We start from the raw sequence: 19,816 nt of genomic DNA, 5'->3' as shown, positions 1-19,816 counted from the left end.
TACCTGTCAGTGGCTGTTCACTACTTCCTGTTCACGCACGCACGCACGCACGCACGCACGCACGCGCGCACACGCGCACACACACGCGCGCACACACGCACGCACGCACGCACGCACGCACGCACGCACACACACACACACACACACACACACACACACACACACACACACACACACACACACACACTAAGAGAGCGAGGCACGCTGTTACTTTGAAGTTCCCCTAACAGCCAATAGAAGTGGCCCGATAAACGACAGCCCTATGTGTGGTAACCAGTGGTTATATCCAGCCTTTAAGTGGGCTGTTTGGTTTAAACACACAGTGCTGGCTTAGGGCGCAAGGAGGAAACCTGTCTTTGGAAAGTCCTCTGCTTGAGAGAGAAATGTTTCCTCATCTAAAGATAAGGCGCCGATGAGCGTGCGATAAAGTCAGTGCTTCTCCTGGCTGTTATCTGACACTGTTATCTGCCTGCACAGCACCCACCATCTCGCAATCTTACACCCTTTAAGCACATCTCGAAACACGCAAACACGGCGACCTGCGCACATACGCACAGGCAAATGCTGGAACATTGAAAACACTGTGCCGTCGTATTGATCAGTTTGACACACGCGCTCTCATTGCTCAACAGATGAGACATCTAATATCACGTGAAAAGAAACTGTTCTGCGTTATTGCACAAGGAAAGGACACAAACTGACTGCATTTTTAGTTTGCTGCGTACTCACCTCTATGTCTGTTTGTAGTCTTATCAAACATAAGCATGGCGTCATCAACCTGAAAAAGAAGAGAGAAGAAGCCTTTATTTAGTAAGTGTGTTGGGTCATCTTATGATCATTTCATTCCATTTAATTAGCATCAGATAAAATGACCAGTAACAACTGCGGCATTGTCACCCAAACCCCGTCTCCCCTTCTGATTCCGCGGCGAAGTGAAAAGTGGCAGAAAATGACAATAATGACAAGCGCCGAGGAAAATGGAAAACTGTTTGGACAATTTGTTTGATGAACACCAATGTCCATTCTTGGGGAAGGAGACGGATAAATGCATTACGCTAAGCAAAAGTGAGACAAATGGCCATCCGTCGTCATCTCGCAGGCGCGGCAGCAGGAGCATCCACCGTAATATCATCCCTCATCATGTCCAATAAAGCCACACACAGATAGTCAGCCTGCATTTTTCCTTCACACAGACAACCTGTGATTTTTATATCTTTGAAGAACTGCTTTAAAAACACAGTGAGGCATGCTCATTCACTCCGTAATTTTGTCTTCGGGGGAATATAAAAAGGACAGAGAGCTTGGGAACAGTGGCAGACAGGGGAGGGAAAAAAAACACATACACCGCTGGCTTCCTGGTTATGGTTTCGAGGTAAGTGTAACGATGTACCTCCAAGGCTTTATGCCGTGCGCACAAGCCTGTGTCTGTGTTTTTCATGGGAGGCTTTGGGAAAAGATGGGACGAGACAAGAATAGGGGTCTCACTCAAGCAGAACTGTCTGATTGGATAAAAAACGAGCCCCTGGCAGCCAGGCAGCCTCGCACTGGCACGTTGCTCTTGCCACACTCTCGTTGCACATTTGGCACAGATGTTGACGTTGCCAGGCAAGATGCTGGCGTGGCGTGTGGAACCTGCTGATTTTCTCCATAACTCACCAACCACATTCATAACAAATGTGAAGGTAACTCTCATTTGAGGAAAGTGGCTAATACATCAATTATAGGTGAATATACAGGGACCGGCAAAATGATCTGACACATTTGTAGGTTTAATAAAATGCAAATGAATTAAAGAAACAAAAAAGTTTTTTATTATTTTCGAAAATTACATATGCCATTTTGTTTTGGTTGATTTTATTTTCGTTTCGAATAATATTATTTTGGTCTTACCGCTGCCACATTTTCTGGAGTTCTGGCGGTGCGAGGTCCGCCGGTTTATTTTCGTTTCAATGCTGATCCACTGGCTCTGAAGTTAGTAACCCATAACAAGATCGTGTTTCGAGCAGGTACGGGATCATGTCTACCAAGTCTGAAGCGCAAACGGAACACGCGTTGTGTTGCAGTTACAGATTCGTTCTTGATAAACGTTTCCACAATGAAAGCGCGATGCTCACCGGTCCAATTCATGTTAGCTACTGAAACGAAACATAATAACATTATTCGAAAACTAAACGAAATTGAAATGAAACAAAACAAAATGGCATTATATGTACTTTTAGAAAATAATAAACGTTTTTATTTCTTTAATTTATTTGCATTTTATTAAACCTACAAATGTGTCAGATCATTTTGCCGGACCCTGTACAAACAAATATAATGATAGACCAAACTAAAGTTTAGCTACCTGTGAGAAATAAACACATGATTAATAATTATATGATGGGACAATATAAAATGACTTGGTATAAAAGGACAACAAAAATACACTAAGAGTTACACATTTTTCACTCCTAAACACCAGATAAAATTTGACATTCCATCGGAAATTGTAGACTGTTCATCAACTACATTAAAGATTTGCATGCTATTTTTCAACTTGATGCTGACAGAAAGTGCTATTAAATTTCACTGCGTTGAAATCAGACAGGCTGCTTGAATTATGTAACCGCCCGACACCATCAACAATCAGGCGGCCTTGATATAAGTCAACATTGCACTATTTCTGCTGCTACAAATACTATTGAATTCATTGGGAGCCCAAGGCAGACAGCTGAAGAGAGATCTTTTAAAGGAAGTACGTAATATCATATAAATGTTTGATGCTGTGACATTAAAAGAAAACCATCTTGTCATACAAGGAACACTGATTCATTCAAGGCATTGCTAGGCATTTTAACGGAGAATGTGCACATGGTGTGAGGGTCACACGAGCAGGTCGTGCAACGTGGCCTCTTGCTCTCTTTGTCACTCTCCCGTTTGCTCTTTCCAGCACCAGCAGACTCTATAGAACCATCTCCAGTGCTCGAGGGCTTTTCAATGTAGTTATTCAAGCAGAACACAACTGTGTGCCTCCATCTGATAGAAGGTTAAGGACCTCTTCGCTGCTCACAAAAAAGCCCGCCTCACAGAGGTGAGGCCAGCCTCACCTCAGGGAAGAAATCTTTCTCTGTCGTCCTCCTCCTCCTTCACTCTTTCCTCCTGGCTTGGTGAAAAGAAAGGTTCAAAGGATAATGGCTGGCTTATCACTATGTAAAAGGGGAAAGGGAACTCCAGCGAAGTAGCTGGCCTTTTGTGACAATGAAGAAAAGAGCAGTCTATTTGGCGGTGGTATATGCACTGGAGCCATCCATGACCACTTAAAAAATGGAGAGTGCAGTTGAGGGGGCAGGAGGCCAGGCAGCTCTTTAACTAAACCTGCAGCAAATAACACATCCAAACAAGGCCAACAGGTGAAGAGAAGACAGGAGACACCGACTGGCTTTTTGAAACTTAAGTGAAATTTGAACACAAACCCAACAAATCAATTCTGCTGTGGCCGCGAAAGCCGACCTTGTATGATACAAAAGTGGCAAATGTGGAGGCATCCAATGCTGGAGGCACATCTTTCAAAACGGGACTAATCTGGATTTTGAGGAAGGAGTTGGGAATACTTTTGATTGTCCCGCAATTCCACTCCAACTTCAATATAAAAATGTAAACCAGGAATCAAAACAATACATGTAGTTTTAGTTCAAAGGGACTTTTTCCAACAATAGTTTGTGACTGATTAATTATCAACACTACGGTTGCTTACAGAACCCATTTGCCCACCTCATCATAAAACTAGAATATGATTAAATTTTCAATCTGATGAAACCTAATAGCTCAAAGCTAATGATTTGCAATCTGCCCATTTTCTGTTTTGAAACACCCCCCTGTCCTAGAATTGTCCCCGCTGTCTGCTAATGAGCGTCTCACCAATCCCATTTGTCAGGAGTCTGATATTTTGCTTTGCCTTGATGTGTTCCACTCCCATCTTTGTCTTACCTCCGTTTATGTGTCTGTGAATCAATTGTTTGCTCTTACTATATTTGCTGTCCCAACAATACAATTTTGTTCACGTGAGAAACTGGTTAGTGTGGCTATGGTGGTTCTTGAAAAAGTGCACAAGAACTTGGAAATAAATCCACGACAAAAGACAAATAAATGATGATTTGTTAAAAAAAAGAAAAAAAAAAGAAAAAAAGGTTTGGGAAAGATGAATTATGTATCAAAGAACAAAGGCATCAATAAGGGCTAATATGATATGTTTGGATTGGAAAACAGCAGACCTGCCAGGTGACAGGGAGAGATTTAAGAGCTCTGGAAATGAATTATGACAGCGATTTAGATAGGTGTCAACCGCACATTTACATTCAACTCATGGCAAGACAGCGAGCAGAGGAGCTTTTCTGCAATTTGGGGTTGACACCAATATGGATGATATCTGATGCTAAAGAAAGTCAGGTCATAACCACATAAGGTGACCCTTGTGTTAATGTTTTGAGCTGCCACGTCACAGAGCGTTGTGCAGCTCGTTTTGGACACGGCAAGGTCTAGTTCAAAACATATCACCTGGGGTAACTTTGTCTCTTTGATTGAAAAACCACATCTTTACCGCACAGCATTGATGATTTGATAAGCATCCATCTTCCTTGGGACTCACTGAGCAGGGGAGTAGTTAAAGATTCCCTTTGGGATTTACGTAGCTCTTCCATAGGTTTTCAAGGGGGGGTGGGGGGTTGAGAAAAACTCCCTACAGAGCTCAATGAAGTATCACATCATTAGCATCATTATGACAAATAAGGGTCATGGTCAAGGAGAAGGCTCAGCTGGCACTACCCCTTCATCAACACTCCCTTTGCAGAGTAGATCATCTCCTATTCTATTTCAGTGATGACAGTTAAGAGAGAAATGATAGCAGCCCAGTGACAATGGACAAATTTGCAACAACCCTTTCAATTGTTCTTTTGTAGAGGGGGAGTCTATGTCACTGTCAGAGGCGGTTGAATTGCACACAGAGCCGCCTGCATCCACGCTTGAGTGCTCTTACAAGTGCTTGTTTGACAAAGAGTAGAGGGCAACATTTGTGCTTCCTTTCAGCTTTTGTAATTACACATTTAGGAGAGGGGGCTCTTAATTGTTAGCCTATGGGTGGCTTTCGGTCATGTGACAAAGAACCCGCACTGCAGAGCAATATACTGGATGGTTAAGGAATTAGAAGGTGCTCTACTGATCAGCTCCTTGGACTGCATTACACACACTAGAGACGAAGCATCTGCAACTCTACAATCGCCGTGACTTTTCTACAGGGGCACTATTAGCTGTGATCTGACCAGCTGTCTAGTTATGGTGTATGGAAACAGATATTTGCAGCTTCCAAGCCGTGTGGTGGACTCCTCCCACCCATCTCATTGCTGCTCGGCTCGTTCCATCTGGATGAACCACTCTGAAATATCAGTCCCTGCTTGACGTGCAAGTTTTGATTGGATTTGATAGTTTCCCAGGAAAGCTCAAATGTGCCGGGAATACTTTTGATTGTCCCGCAATTCCACTCCAACTTGAATATAAAAATGTAAACCAGGAATCAAAACAATACATGTAGTTTTAGTTCAAAGGGACTTTTTCCAACAATAGTTTGTGACTGATTAATTATCAACACTACGGTTGCTTACACTAGTTAGATTTATGGAGTGTTTACAATTTCTGATCGCACCAAACTGGGGCGACCGTTATCTTACGTTGTTACGTTTAAAAACACTTGATATACGTCATTACAAACCATATTATTAAGTCAATCTAGAATATTAAGTATGTTTTGCTTTAATGAAAACTGTCCAAAAACATCTGCCGTTTTCTAGCTCTGATGCTAATTTCTGCGTAAATATTAACTATATAGAGCGTGCTCTAAACGTCAACACTTATTCAAACGAGTTTCCTTCATGTTGACATTAACAAAATGGCTTGAGAGAAACACTCGAGGAGGACAATTTCTCAAATGTGTCACCATTACATATTTATGAGGTCTCCTGCTCTGCATCCAAGGAGGTCGCTATGGTGATGCAAAGTGATGCTCTTGCGGAGAGCTTCTGCAGATCCAAACGTGGAGGCTCTGTGCCGCTCACAGACCAGTGAATGCACAATTCAAAAAAGCCAATCATGCTAAGGGCACATCCACCAATGGATTGCTATCAAAGAAACGTGATGTTTTTGCCATCATTTTGGCAATTTTCCTAATGGATAATTTCATGGAAAAAATGTGTCACAAAGCATGTATCAAACAGGGCTGACAGCTAATGGCTCAAAGACTCCATCAAGTACACTCTTGTCAGTGCTTTGGCTCATATTTGAAAACGCTCGTTTAAAACTACCTCTGACCCTTTAATAGAAATTTGAACATCACTTTGAAGGTCACACCTTCCTGAATGAATGGGACCCCGAGTGTGGTGCGGTGCTTGGTCCCACGATTGGCCTTCCACAGTCATATCCACATACTTGAACTCCATATGTTCGAGGATGTTGGCCTTGGCCTTGTCCATCAATCTTCGTCTTCCTTTTCCAGGCTACAGGAACTTGCCATTATGGAGTCATTTTATGAATAGGGCCCTCTGCTACTTTCTCATCGAATGCCTCCTCTTTCTGTCAGAATAGAGTATGCCTGCAAGCCACCTACAAACTACAGTGCCGGCCGGTGCTTTCCCTCATTCTTCCGTGTGAAAGCTTAGCCAGGGAAATATTTTGCTTTCAAGCTAAAATAGTATTTGGAGAGGTGAGCAATCCTTAAGCCCCAGAGCAAACAGTTTAACACAGAGGACCTATTTAAAATGATTTTCTTCCTCCCTGCAAAGCCGATCAGATTTTTCTCATGCGCGCACAAGTGCGCACGGACACGCGCTCATACTTGCAGTAAATTTCACAAAATGATGCGCTTAATGTAAAAATAGCTACAGGCGGAAATGCGGAAGAGGCAATAAAGGTCAAAAGATACGATGATATGTTCAGGGACTGTGTGTAAAAATATTGAATTTCTTTACATGATTTGTTGCTTAAGCACAATGAAAAATGAAAAAATAAAATCTGCCCTTTTCTCTTCGACGAAAAGGAACAATTGTCTGGAAATAAAACAAGTCTGGAAGAGAGCATTCAATTGTAGGTGGTTTGCTCTTTTTTTGAAAGTTGTGAATCTAAATGTGGCCTTGAATCAAGAGAGGTGGCGCCGGCTTCCTCCGTCAGCGCTGAGATTACCGTAATTGCCGGACTATAAACCGCGACTTTTTTCCAAAATTTTGGACCCTGCGGCTTATAGTCAGGTGCGGCTTATATAAGATTTTTTTCGTGATTTTTGTGATGACTTGATCACTTTTACTCTTAACACTATTATATACAGTAAAAGCTACAAAACAAACTGACAAATAACTCGTTTTCAAATCAGACGAGTAAAAACTGGTCAAATATTTTTAAAAAAAGATATTAAAAGTGAAGACAATTTGCAATTCTAGTAATGACACACGAATTTGATGCGCAATTTGTCTTCGCGGGCCACATAGAATGATGTGGCGGGCCGTATCTGGCCCCCGGGCCTTGAGTTTGACACCTGTGCTCTAAACCCTTTCTCTTACTCTGCCATGTCACTCAGATTACACAAAGCAGTGGCGCTGTTTGGACCATCTGCATTGTATTAAAACCCAATCAATCAGCATTTAAATTCAATTCTTCAGACATTTTGCTCACCAAAAACAAGTTGTAATGAATGTGAACTTTTAATGCATTTTATTCAGAAGGTTACTTTGAACCTTAAACGGCGGCGCGGCGTACTTATGGATTTTTATGGCCTCCGGCCTCCAGGGGGCGCTCTAGCAGGAAGCAAGAGCGAGACAGGCGAAGAAGAGATAATGCGCCGAAGAAGACGTGCTCGTTTGTGTTTACATTTCGCGCATCACGCACACACCCGCATTCACACAAAGACAGGAAGCTTTTATACACAAACCGTCATTATGGGGGACAAAAGAAATGCATATGATGCCGCTTTTAAGCTATACGTGTCGCTCGCTAGTTTAATGTAATTTAGCGCTTCGTGCATGAATAAGATTAGCATGAACAGACCCTTTTCACACTCGAAGAAATGCATAAAACCGACGACGAAAGAGAGACTGAGAAAGTGTGAGGCGAAGGATATCTAACGCTATTCCAATCGGACACTAAGGAGGAAGACTTTGATGGTTTCAGTGCACAGGAGGAAGATGAAGACGGCTCTTTTTTTACTTTTACTGGTATGTTTTTTTTTAACCAGCCCTGTTAGTGCTGTGCTACCGTGTTGCTGCTGCGTTACCGCCGCATCTCAGTGACTTTGCTGTGTTACTTCCGTGTTGCTGCGGTATTACTGCCGCGTTAGGAGGCAGTGTTTGGAAAGAAATGTTAAGGTATGTTATTAAAGCTTTAAAAAAACTTTCTGTGTCCAGTCTTTCTTTGCTAATAACTCGCGTGCACACTTCCGCGTTGCTGCGGTACTACTGCTGCGTCACAGGCAATGTTTAGAAAGACATGTTCAAGTATGTTATTAAAACGTTAAAAAGGCTTTCTATGTACTGCCTTTCTTTGTAAAAAACTCGTGTGCACGTGCGGCTTATAGACCGGTGCGGCTTATGTAAGAAAAAAACTGAAATATCCCTGAATTTTAGCTGGTGCGGTTTATAATCCGGTGCGGTTTATAGTCCGGCAATTACGGTACTCGAGAGCAGAAATGACATGTGTTTCTATTGTGCCTTTTGCAGCTGGCTTTGAACCACCAGTTATTTAACTGTATCGGTGAGGCAATGGAAACGACTCACTGGCAGCTGGTGTCAAGGTTTAGATGACGTGCAAATCAACAGGTGAACATGGAGTGATCTGCTGGTCGAACAAAAATCAAATTTATTTTCTATACAATGGTCACTATTGCTAGTGCTTCACTTACATTAGTCTCAAGCTTAGAGGACATTTCAATGATTTGTCATTTCTCCCAAGATTTGAAGAGACTGCGCACTGATAGAAAACTTTTCATCTGTTCATACAAAACACTTTCATCTGTTATTTGGCGATAGCCTGTCTCTCTTTGTCAGCACAACTATGGGAGGCCCGATTTGAATATGGTTACACGTCCCTCTATTTATTAAAGCTTGGATTAACATGACAGGAAGTTTTGTCTGGGGGCTCTTTAAGATGGCTCAGAGAGGCAATCTGGTGACAGTAATAGGATCCAGCTAATATACTTGACTGATGCTCCTTTCCCAGTGTTATAAAGCAGAACAATGGGAGTCGGGTTCTGGGAGTGAATACGTTGTGTTTGGTAATAGTGTGTGTATCCATGTGTGTATTTGGAGGACTAATCAGCCAGAATACCATCACTTAGCAAATATACGGGCTGAGGACATAAAAATACTAAAAGGTCACAGAGCAATTCCATCAGGACATCTATTCTACAATTAACTGAATAGACAAAGGATCTGACGTTGCAGAGTGCAAGAGGAATATTTTAGCTCTGTGTCTCTGAGTTAGTAGAGATTTGTTAAAGGTTGCCTTTGAATATATGGAAATTGTTCGAATCGTCTTTCTTTTTCTATGTCGTTTGATTCACAAAGAAAATTAATTACTGGGGACATTTAAAAGGATAAACTGCCCAACTTTATTTTCATTGTTGCGGCGCATTGCGGCAAAAAAGCTTGCCTTCACTTACCATTTGAAAAAAGAATTCACAATACTTTAAGGGGTTGTTTCATTTGTAGACAGGATGTATACAATATATTAATTTTTTATTCATTTTAGGTAATACTCATCTGCAAAGGTCGAATAGCAAACCTATTAATGGCTTTATCTAGTACCGTATTTTTCGGACTACAAGTCGCTCCGGAATATACGTCGCATCAGCCATAAAATGCACAATGAAGTGAAAAAAAAACATATATGAGTCGCACCGGAGTACGAGTCGTATTTTGGGGGAAATTTATTCGACAAAATCCAACACCAAGAACAGACATGAACGAGCAACAACAGGCGAAACGATACGGTATGCTAACGTGACACAAACACAAACGAAGAGCTGAAAACGGGCCTGACGTAACATTAACAGTTATCCAAATAACTATAACATAAATAACACCTTTATCAAATCATCTGTGTCACTCCAAATCATTAAATCCATCGATCGTCCTTTATGTCGCGTGTGTGCCACGCCAATGACGTCGAAGCAGTTCAAATTATTCCACAGGCCCATATAATTATAAACAATTTTATCAAACAATCTCTGTCACTCCAAGTCATTAAATCCCATGATCGAATCCTTTGTCCTTTATGTAAACAACCGCCGCGTGTACGCCGCGCCGCTGACGTCAGTTACAGTTCAAATTGCAGTAATCCCTTGCTACATCGCGGTTCGTTTATCACGGTTTCACTACATCGCGGATTTTTGAATTTTGAAGATTTATGAATAATTTCACATACAAGTCGCTCCTGATTATATGTATATAATATATCGCCCCCCCACCCAAACTATGAATAAAAAAACGGGATTTATAGTCTGATAAATACGGTAGTTATATAAAATTCATTGACTTGGCAATTTTAGTCATATGTGACATTTGTCACCTTCATTATAATGCAATTTGAATATTTGAACAAATAAAATACCCACAGTGGTTCCATAGTTAGATGTTGGAACCACATTGGTGTATCATTTCATGGGCGGCACTGAACTTGACTTGCCAAAATAAATTCAGTCCCAACAAACAAAAACTTTCACATCACATAGAGAAGAGACTTGGGAGTGGGGTTAGCAGATCAAATCGGCATCTGTTTCACAGATAGAAGGGAATCTGTGCATCTCCCCCAAACCTCTCAATACTAATTAACAATCTACTGATAGCGGCCAAATGCCAACAGTCATTAGCGCCCACACCAAGCAAGAACACAGATGTAGATGTGCATGCACTCAATTGTAGACATGCGGCCATCCGGACCAAACCATCTGTGGATAAGATATTAGATGACAAAATGTCTATTCCCAAACCCTAGCAGGAAACAGGGAGCCATTGTGCAATCTGATCTGTCGTTGGAATGGTGGCACCGTTTAACACGTGGCTTGCGCTTAAGCTTAAAGAAATGGATGACAACTTCAATTTCGGGATAGCATTGGACCTCTGACTCGTTCACCCATAGCGCAATTTGCATGCGCTCAAGCAGCGTGCACAGTAAACGGATCTGACAGTTATCTTTGATTTTATTTACAAAGCGATTTCGCCAGTGGCAGCGGCTGCATCTGAAAAGATCCGCCAACCGCTTGAGTTCCTGGTACGATTTCTCTCTGGCTGAATCTGTCAACGTGCGCCTTGGTGACAGGGTCAGATAGAGAGAGCAAAGTGGTGAGAGGTGTGACAGTGTGAGCAGATGAGGGTCACTCCGTGTGGAGGCCCTCAGCATGACACCCATCACGGCTACCCAGACAGACGCCAAATAATGCCACCCACAGTGGCTCTGCATGGGAGGGAACCCAGAAACCATATGGAGGCCAGAAGCCAATGCACCCGCCAGGAGAAGACTGACATTTCAGTCTGGCAGTTGTTCATCAAACTGAGCAGTCATTAATGCCCATTAACCAAATATTTAATGATTGTGCAAAGTGCCAATCACATAACCGTGGTTACACAACTTCGTTGCCCGTATTCTACGATGTCACCTGCTCTCAGGAGCGCACTTAAATTTGTCTCGCCTTCCCGCCTCCATTTTATGACAGTGACACACATCTTGCTCTGATCACTATGTCAACACGGAGCTCGCAGGAAGGCAGCCCATCTGCAACGCGCACTTCATACCAACAGATTGAACGACGCGCGCTTTAAGCAGGTTTTCCGACAAAATCAGACCGCCTTCACCTGACGAGGTAACATGGTGCGAGCCGGCTTCCGTAACAGCTACCCGTATACAGGCCGTCCTCCCGGGCCAGACTGTAATTTACGAGCAGCAGGTAGGAGATCAAAGCTGGTGCTGACAGACTTGGCAAACACAAAGATTTATTCAACTCATCACTGTTTTCTTGGTGGTGCTCCGTCCATGATGGTGGTTTATTAGTTGTCAGTGGACCAGGTCTAAGGCTCTGCGGTTGTCCGCCGCCGGATTCAAACTTCTACGGGCGACGTGATGACAGGATACGAGGCACCCTGTGGTTACAGCGTGGAATTCCAATGTCAATGGCACTGGCCGCTGCCATCTCCCCCTCTTGCTCTCGTTTGTCATCTCGCCTCCCTCCCCTCTCCCCTAGTGTTTGTCAGGGCTGGTGATTAGCTGTCACCCTCTGCACAAGCAGATAACACCCCACACAGCCTGTTTCCCCTCTGGGAGCATGCACACACGTAAAACACACAAATAAAAGCACAAGTGTGTGTGTACACGCATGCGCACTTGATAAAATAAAAATAGTATCATCTGCTTTGTATTCCTTTAGTGAAATGCACTTATCCGTGACGTCTGCGGTAACTGGATGCTATTTAGATCTTATCAATCTTGACTGTGATTAATGTTCTGTGTGTTGATTCTAATTGCAATTCCTTTCTTTTCAACAAATCTAAGATGCAATAAACAGTTTTTTGGCAACGTTACTCTGCATCTTTCTGAGCGCAATTTGAGTTGGCTGCAAGAGCTGATTTTGAGACATTATGACTTGGCATTCGCCAACCCAGCTGCAGCTGTTGAATTGCCATTGCCGCATAATTCTTGCTCAACTGCTTTTTTCCTGCTGGTTAAACTTCAAGGGCTACTTCAATAGTTCTCACAATCTTGGGACACGGTTGCTCTCTTGACAAGCTTAGTTCAAATTGTTATTCCTCACAATTTCAGTCGGAATAAAAATCATGGACATTTTGCAAGGACTATTAATGCAGCAGTTAATATATCTTCAAGCTGCAGAGGTTTGGTGAGATCACTTTTTTCTCGCACTCCATAAAACACTGCTTTATCATATTTATAGCATTTGCCTTAGGTTGAAGACTACTTTTGAGTCATTCATCAAAAAAATTACCATGTGGCTTGGTTGGCAAAAGTAAAGAAAAGGTATAAACAAAACGCAAGAGGTGTTAAAATGTCCCAGGTCTGGGAGAGTCATTTAAAATTTTCAACGGGTTGGGTGATGTTGGCTATTTCCAAATCAAATGCGCAGAGCAGGACAACATTCCACCTCAGTGATAAATGATCTTTTATTTATTTAGCTTTTAATGAAATGAATGGATGCATATCAAGTCATCTAGGAAAGCTGAAACAGATTAACTGGTTATATTTAGAGTTAGTCTAACTTGTGCCCTACCCCATTATTTTCAGCAACTGGTGGAGACCGTAGTGAGTGTCCTTGATTAACAACCTGATCTCATGGAGTAAGTTATATAACAATACAACACAATTTGCCACATGCTATGTTGATGATATTGTGACTTGCGGCCAAAGCCATACTCCCGTGGCATATCAACTGAATCAAGCATATGTGTTTTATTATTTAAAAGGACACAATGTGTTTCAACTCCAAAGCAAAAATAACACTGGCATGTAGTACATAAATACACATGAGCTGCATCATATTTCATTTGATCAAGAGGTTGGGAAAGCCCATGCCCTGCTTCGCAGAACGGCGCCATCAATTCCCTTATGCGTTAACATTAGACTAACATGGCAGGGAAAGTCCACATTGATTCCCCCACTTGTGTCGTTTCTACTGTCACAACGACAAAAAGGATTGTAATATAGCAGATAAATACACAGCATGGATTTATCTTTTACCCCTAAGCAGCTTGGTTCTGGAAACCCTTGAACAATGTTGGCTAATCATAGCATTTGAAATATTTCAATGCGTCATCTTGCAACAGTCAAGAACAAGAGGTGATTTCTTAGGACGTGACAGGCCTGTTATGGGAATATAATAGAAAATGGAGGTAATGGGAGAGCAAAGGGCTGAAGCTGCCATGAAACAGAGAGGAGGCAGAGAGAAAAGAGCACACTGGGAGCACAATAAAGATAGCAAGACAAATACAGACAACCAAAGACACGGGCAGATCGCGCCCCTGCCTGTGTGTACACATGGCATATCATGAGCCGGAGCACAGAAAGACCAACACATTGAGATAAGACCTTTTATTCAGGCTCGCTTTTCAAGGCTAAATCATCAACATAGGTTCATGTACATTGTTATTCACAACTTGAAACACCTGAATTTTCCTTACGGGGATCATTAACCGGTTATCTTATTGTGTCTTATCGTTCCCATATGGGTCCGGGAGATTTCAAGAGTGTTTCTTTTCTTTGTAAGATAAGGTTCCATCTTGCCACACTAACCCATTGCCCAGAGGGAAAATTGTTGTCACCTAATAATCAGCCTTCACTTGCCAGAAATTTCTTCCCCCGAGCATGTCATCTTTTCATCAATTCGGCAGGTATGTCCAGTTCTTGGCAACAAAGTTTGATGACAACTGTTTCCACTGGGTTACAGGCACTCAGATAGCAACGTATACAATTGCATACGAGACTTGCAGAAAGCAGCTATTGCGGCAAAACTTTCAACGCAGTCAGGCTGATTTAGTCTTGCGCCCGATATTTTAAATCAATATGTTGAGCCAAATAATGGCAAGTGAAAATGAAATACTTCAGATTTGGAAGCAACATCACATGACAAATATGGTCATCTGTCATCAGTTCTCCACCTAAACAAGGAAAAGGGACTCAAGGGATAAGACTGAGGGTGTGACTGTGACCAGACAGCAAAATAATCAACGTAATCCGAATTGAAGCCCTCAAAGCTTTTATAGATTAACAGCATAGATTTTTTCCCTCTCGCCGTTTCTACCTGGCTTAGGTTTAATTCAACTCAATTAAATCAACCTCAGAGTTCCTAGAGAACGCAGTCATTCATCTTTGAGCCGAGCTACTTCAGATGAGCAAACAACAACAAAACAAAAGCACTCCTTCGCGGCTTTTTCTCCGCAGGCGCCATGAGGGCAGTTTGAGCAATCGTACATCTAAAATTAACGGCTGCAAACACCTTTAATAGATGACCTAGACTCACTACTACGTCAGAAAATGTGGTCAATTTATTTGCATTCTTTATTTATTTATTTTACTCTCTTATAAGTCCAAACGCAGTGTAAAATCCAAAAAGTCATCCCTGAGACCAAAATGCACCCTGGGGTAAAATGCTACACAGCGCACCACAGCTTTTATGTTGACAAAAATCAACGCAATAATCAGCGAGAGCAAAAACATCAACAAGGGTTTGTCCTTGAGTGACAGTCAGTAGATAGAAACCTCAGTCAGCTTCATCATGAGTGCATGAAACAGCTGGCGAAATGAACATCTTTCCAACGGATACATATTTCATGAGTTGTGGACTCACCGTTGACAATTTAGCCCTGAATAATATATTCATCAAACCTGCAACAACTAATGAATAGCTTGCTCATGTGAAAAGAAGAAAGCGGATGGCCAATAGGTAAAGTAGAAATAGAATTAATGAGCGGTTGTGAAAGCTCAAATAATCGACTGAATGCCGCTCAGAAAAAGCAGGAGCATTTCCGTTCTCCGCCTAACCTTTGTCTTTGCTCAAAGTTCACCCCCCCATTCATGAATGGAAGAGAGGTTCTATAGTCGTCTCCATGATTGTAGATTTCACAGATGTGTAAATGATGTTATGTGAGGCGCACTGAGTGAAGCTTTGATCTGCAATTCCACAAAGCAGGCTGTACAACAAAAAGCGAGAAAATCCTGAGCTCAGGCAAGCCTTGTATCATGTAAAAACTCTCTGTCTCTGTGATCCGCTGCTGATCTGCAAGCACTCCCAGCTGTGAAAGGAGCTGCCCACACGTACACGGTAGATGTGCCCCTGAGACAAAAACACAGACGGGAACAAGGTTGCTCTTCCACTGCAATCCAGTGCAACGCAGTTATTGTCGCTGTGCGTACTGTGAAAGCTGCTGCATCCAAACAAAATTAATCTAGAATCAGGAAAATGTAAACAAAATCCAGCCGAGTTAAAAGCTACAATGACACCCGTACAATAAAACAAATCTCTACATGTTTTTATTGTAAATTCACACCACCGGAAGTAGTCAAATCAAAATTAAGAACTATCTGAGTTTTTATGTGTTTTATTCCTACCGCCACAGGCACTTAAATGCTGTTATTAGACCGTAAAACATTTTTACGAACATTGTGTCATTTACAGAACATACCATAAGTGTCACACCAAATATATTCTCCTGGATATTATCTGTTGGATTTGCATGTCGGTCATACACTTCAAACTAGAGGTGCTAGATAAAGTCAAGCACAAGTCATTTGTAATTCAAAGGCCACTTTTGCTTCAGAGCAGATGGCCCTCTTTTTTAATTAATAACGCGCGCAAAACTGTGGCGACGAGTTGATTTTTCATTCGTCTCAAGATTTAAAACGTGCTGAATTGTTACTAAAAGGTGACCTGTGCACGCTGCAGACGCTTGGACTGAGAGAATTGTATTCGATTCATCAGTGTAAAATCCAATCTATCATGGCAGTCACATTTTTTATTCATTGCACATCAAAATGAGACAACACCGCTCAATGTTTGTTTGTCTAAATTATTAATGATGGGCTCAAATTATTCAAATTTTTCCATAGCATGAATGCAAATGCAAAGTCTTTCAAATAGGAGCAATGGTCATAAATCTAAAATTGAACTCTTTTGATCATTTTGTACTTCAGCTTTTAACCGACAGTTGATATGAGCAAGTACAACTAAGGAAACCTAGTTTGAACATGGCTGCACTTCAAAAAAGAAAGCCGAAACCGAAACGGTGGAACTCAAGTGGAATTTCTGCGAAGCTCATTACCTGTAGGTCAGTTTTCTCATCAAATGTGACCAATGACAACTGACACTCACTACACTGCCCATCATTTGCTGTTCATGACACAGCTGCGGCACATCGCTTCACGCCCAAATTACTTTTGGTTCAATAAATAAAAGTTTCAAGTCCAGTCAAGTGTTAGATTGCAAGTATTACACTATAATTCAAACACATTTGTCTGTTGTGACATTTAAATGGCAAGGGTGAGAGCTTCGGTAGCTTGCAGTGTACCGGCTTCCAAAACACTTGAATTTGTTTTTCAAAATATAAATTACATCAGCTGTAAGGGATGTTTTTCGAACATAATGATCATGTTTGAAAAAAACAACAACGGTGGATTTAGTTTGTGCAACATGATTTCAATCATTTCAGCTTGAGCAGGCAGACTCGAGACCAAGCCTGGTTCCATTCACTCGACATTCACTGCTCACTAAGCATATCGTAGTATTTAGACAGCTTTAGCAAAATGCCACAGCGTAATATGTGCTGGCTAATTTTCCAAAAGGTTTGATGTGGACAATCTATCTGAATGTTCTGGTTGGGCGCATGGCCTGATAGGATGGCATCCCATTAGCTCAGTCAGACTGCAGGGCCCCACTGTTAACATTAGAATGTGTTGTGGAGCAGAACAAAGTGGAGCAGAGCTTCATCTTGCCATATTCATGTTCTTTCCTGTCTTATTGTGGACAATGTGATGATAGCATTGATACAAGCCAATCAGAAGTGTAAAATGCCTCGCAATTAGAGCGTTGGGGGTATTAGTATTTTCATAATGCCCCCCCCTTCCATATCGGGGTTGGTAATCAGTTGTTTCAAACTGTTTAATTACAGCTTGGCAATGGCTACTTGATTACATGCTTACCTTATTGTTGCATCAATTATATTAAAGAGCTGCTTTCAAGAGGTTGCAGCGTTTGCATGTGATACTACCGAGATTTTACAAGGGCTGAGTGACAGGGACTTCTTAAGGACTTCATTTTACAAATACAGCAATAAAGACAAGCTGCCACACACCACGTCTCGCCACACAGCGAGCTGTAAGGACTTTTGCATAATTGCAATAAAAACGTGTATTGGCCTGACTGATTGAATTCAGGCTTGGTAATTGCAGCATAAACAATGTGGTTGACTGTCACATGGCTACAGTGCCACAAGGCTGCCAACAATCCACATTTTTTTTTCTAGTGTCTACTATCATATTAAACGGATCCACAGCCTGCCGTGTAATCACTGTAATTATGTGGTGAGCATGTGTTACCTGTGGGCTAGCATCCGTAACACACATTCACACGCGTGGACTGGAGCAGACGTTTATTTAATATATTTATTTATTTTAATCCATGACCTGCCAGTCAAAATCCGTGTGTGCGAGGTTGATGACTATTTTTTTCCCCATTATTTTAATAACTTACCAACAAGACTGTCCAAACATCAAAACCTAAAATGTCTATCCAGTCGTTGTAGTTGGTAGGTCTAAGCAACATTTTCCTGAGCTCATTTGACTTGATATTGGCATTTTCTTTTCAACTGCTTTTGCCATTTTGCATACTCTATAAAAGTGGCAGCAAAGTCACACAAACCAAAAGATCTAGCCGCCCCTGGGCACCACTTAGCTCCACCTCTGAAGAAACCAAAACTGTACTGCCTCATCTGTTTATTGGCACAAGCAAAGTTTTCATGATGTTGTGGCTGCAAAGATTTGTTTGGCACTTGCCAAACTGTTTAAAATGTGCATTCATGCCACCTATACAAGAACAAGAACAGGAATGTACAGCAGGAGGAGTCAAATTGTGTCCGTCCGCCCTGTAAATACAGATTAGTCAAAAGATCCGACAACTGAGATGGAAATTAAGCACTGCTTCTTAATTGGAGCGAATGCCTTGCCAACGCCTAGCATTTTGATGACACATCCGTTTTCTTTACCAGCCACTCACCATGGTGCCTGTGCCCATGCCCATCAATATAAACCACCCGTATTGTCAACTCCCTTGTATTGACAGCACCACCACAGCAGCCCATCAAGCACCTCCCTCCACTTTTGAGGCTTTCTTTCTCGCTTCACTTCCTCCTCTTCTCAACCAGGAAAAGCGCCACATGCTACCACGCCAAGTCGATGTACATCTCTTGTCTCCCTTGTGCGACCCATATCAAACATACTGTGCTCATTCCTCACCGTTGAGCCTTGCACACACATCATATCAGAGTTGTAAATAGAGAGTAGCTTAAATGACAACAGCCCTTCTTCCGTAGGGATTTAAGAAAGAGAAAGGGACTGATTTGTGCAAAAGAGGGCTGGCAAAGATAAAATGTCGGGCTATGGGTCTAAATTCCACATGAATGCCCTTCCCTTTAGTGTGCATTATGACGGCAATGGACCATATCATAGTATTTGTTTTGCTTTAGAGCTGTCCCTGGTGATTTATGTTCCCTGAGGACAAATATATCATGTCACTATACAAGCAATGTTTCTGTTACAGCCAACACGGGGGGGGGCTGAATATGAGAGATTTGTGTACATCTGCGACTGAGTGTGTGGCTGGGTAATGACACACTTGTGGCAGTGCCAGTGTGTGACCGCTGGCCCCCCGACGAGGGAGCAGCGCCTGCAAAGGTTACCCAGCAGAGTGGCTTTTGTATGGTAATGTGACCTCCAGCTCCAGAAGGAGTCCAAACACCTGGCCAGCACCCCCCTCCGGGCTCATAGCCCTGACACATTAACTGTTTTCCCTGATAAGAACGTTGTGGCGGTTAAGCAATCTCTTGGTAATGTTGTCATTTAAGTCAATTTCCAATAGTGGTTATTATGTTCTTCAGTTTCCACTAGTGGTTATTATGTTCTAACAGACTGAATGGCAGATGTTCTTACGCTGACAAAGACAGGACTATTCATATTCATGAGTGTACTTATGCATGTCACTTTTTTCAGGAGCAATAAAAAGATGTCAATGTTCTATTATCTTGCGCTATTTCTA

At 42.1% G+C, this 19,816-nt stretch overlaps 1 protein-coding gene across 11 annotated transcripts in view; it reads right to left on the bottom strand.

Annotated features, from left to right (window-relative positions):
- LOC125982155 (RNA-binding protein Musashi homolog 2) overlaps window positions 1-19,816 on the bottom strand; it is a 207,076-nt gene that overhangs the window by 106,915 nt on the left and 80,345 nt on the right. For all 11 annotated transcript variants that reach the window (XM_049742436.2, XM_049742437.2, XM_049742443.2 and 8 more), the window contains exon 7: window positions 730-778. In XM_049742436.2, the coding sequence (XP_049598393.1) occupies window positions 730-778 (49 nt within the window). The remainder of the gene's footprint in view (window positions 1-729; window positions 779-19,816) is intronic.

The sequence above is a fragment of the Syngnathus scovelli genome, chromosome 15 (assembly GCF_024217435.2).
Source record: "Syngnathus scovelli strain Florida chromosome 15, RoL_Ssco_1.2, whole genome shotgun sequence".
Taxonomy (NCBI): domain Eukaryota; kingdom Metazoa; phylum Chordata; class Actinopteri; order Syngnathiformes; family Syngnathidae; genus Syngnathus; species Syngnathus scovelli.
This window is presented reverse-complemented; position numbering and strand designations above follow the sequence as displayed.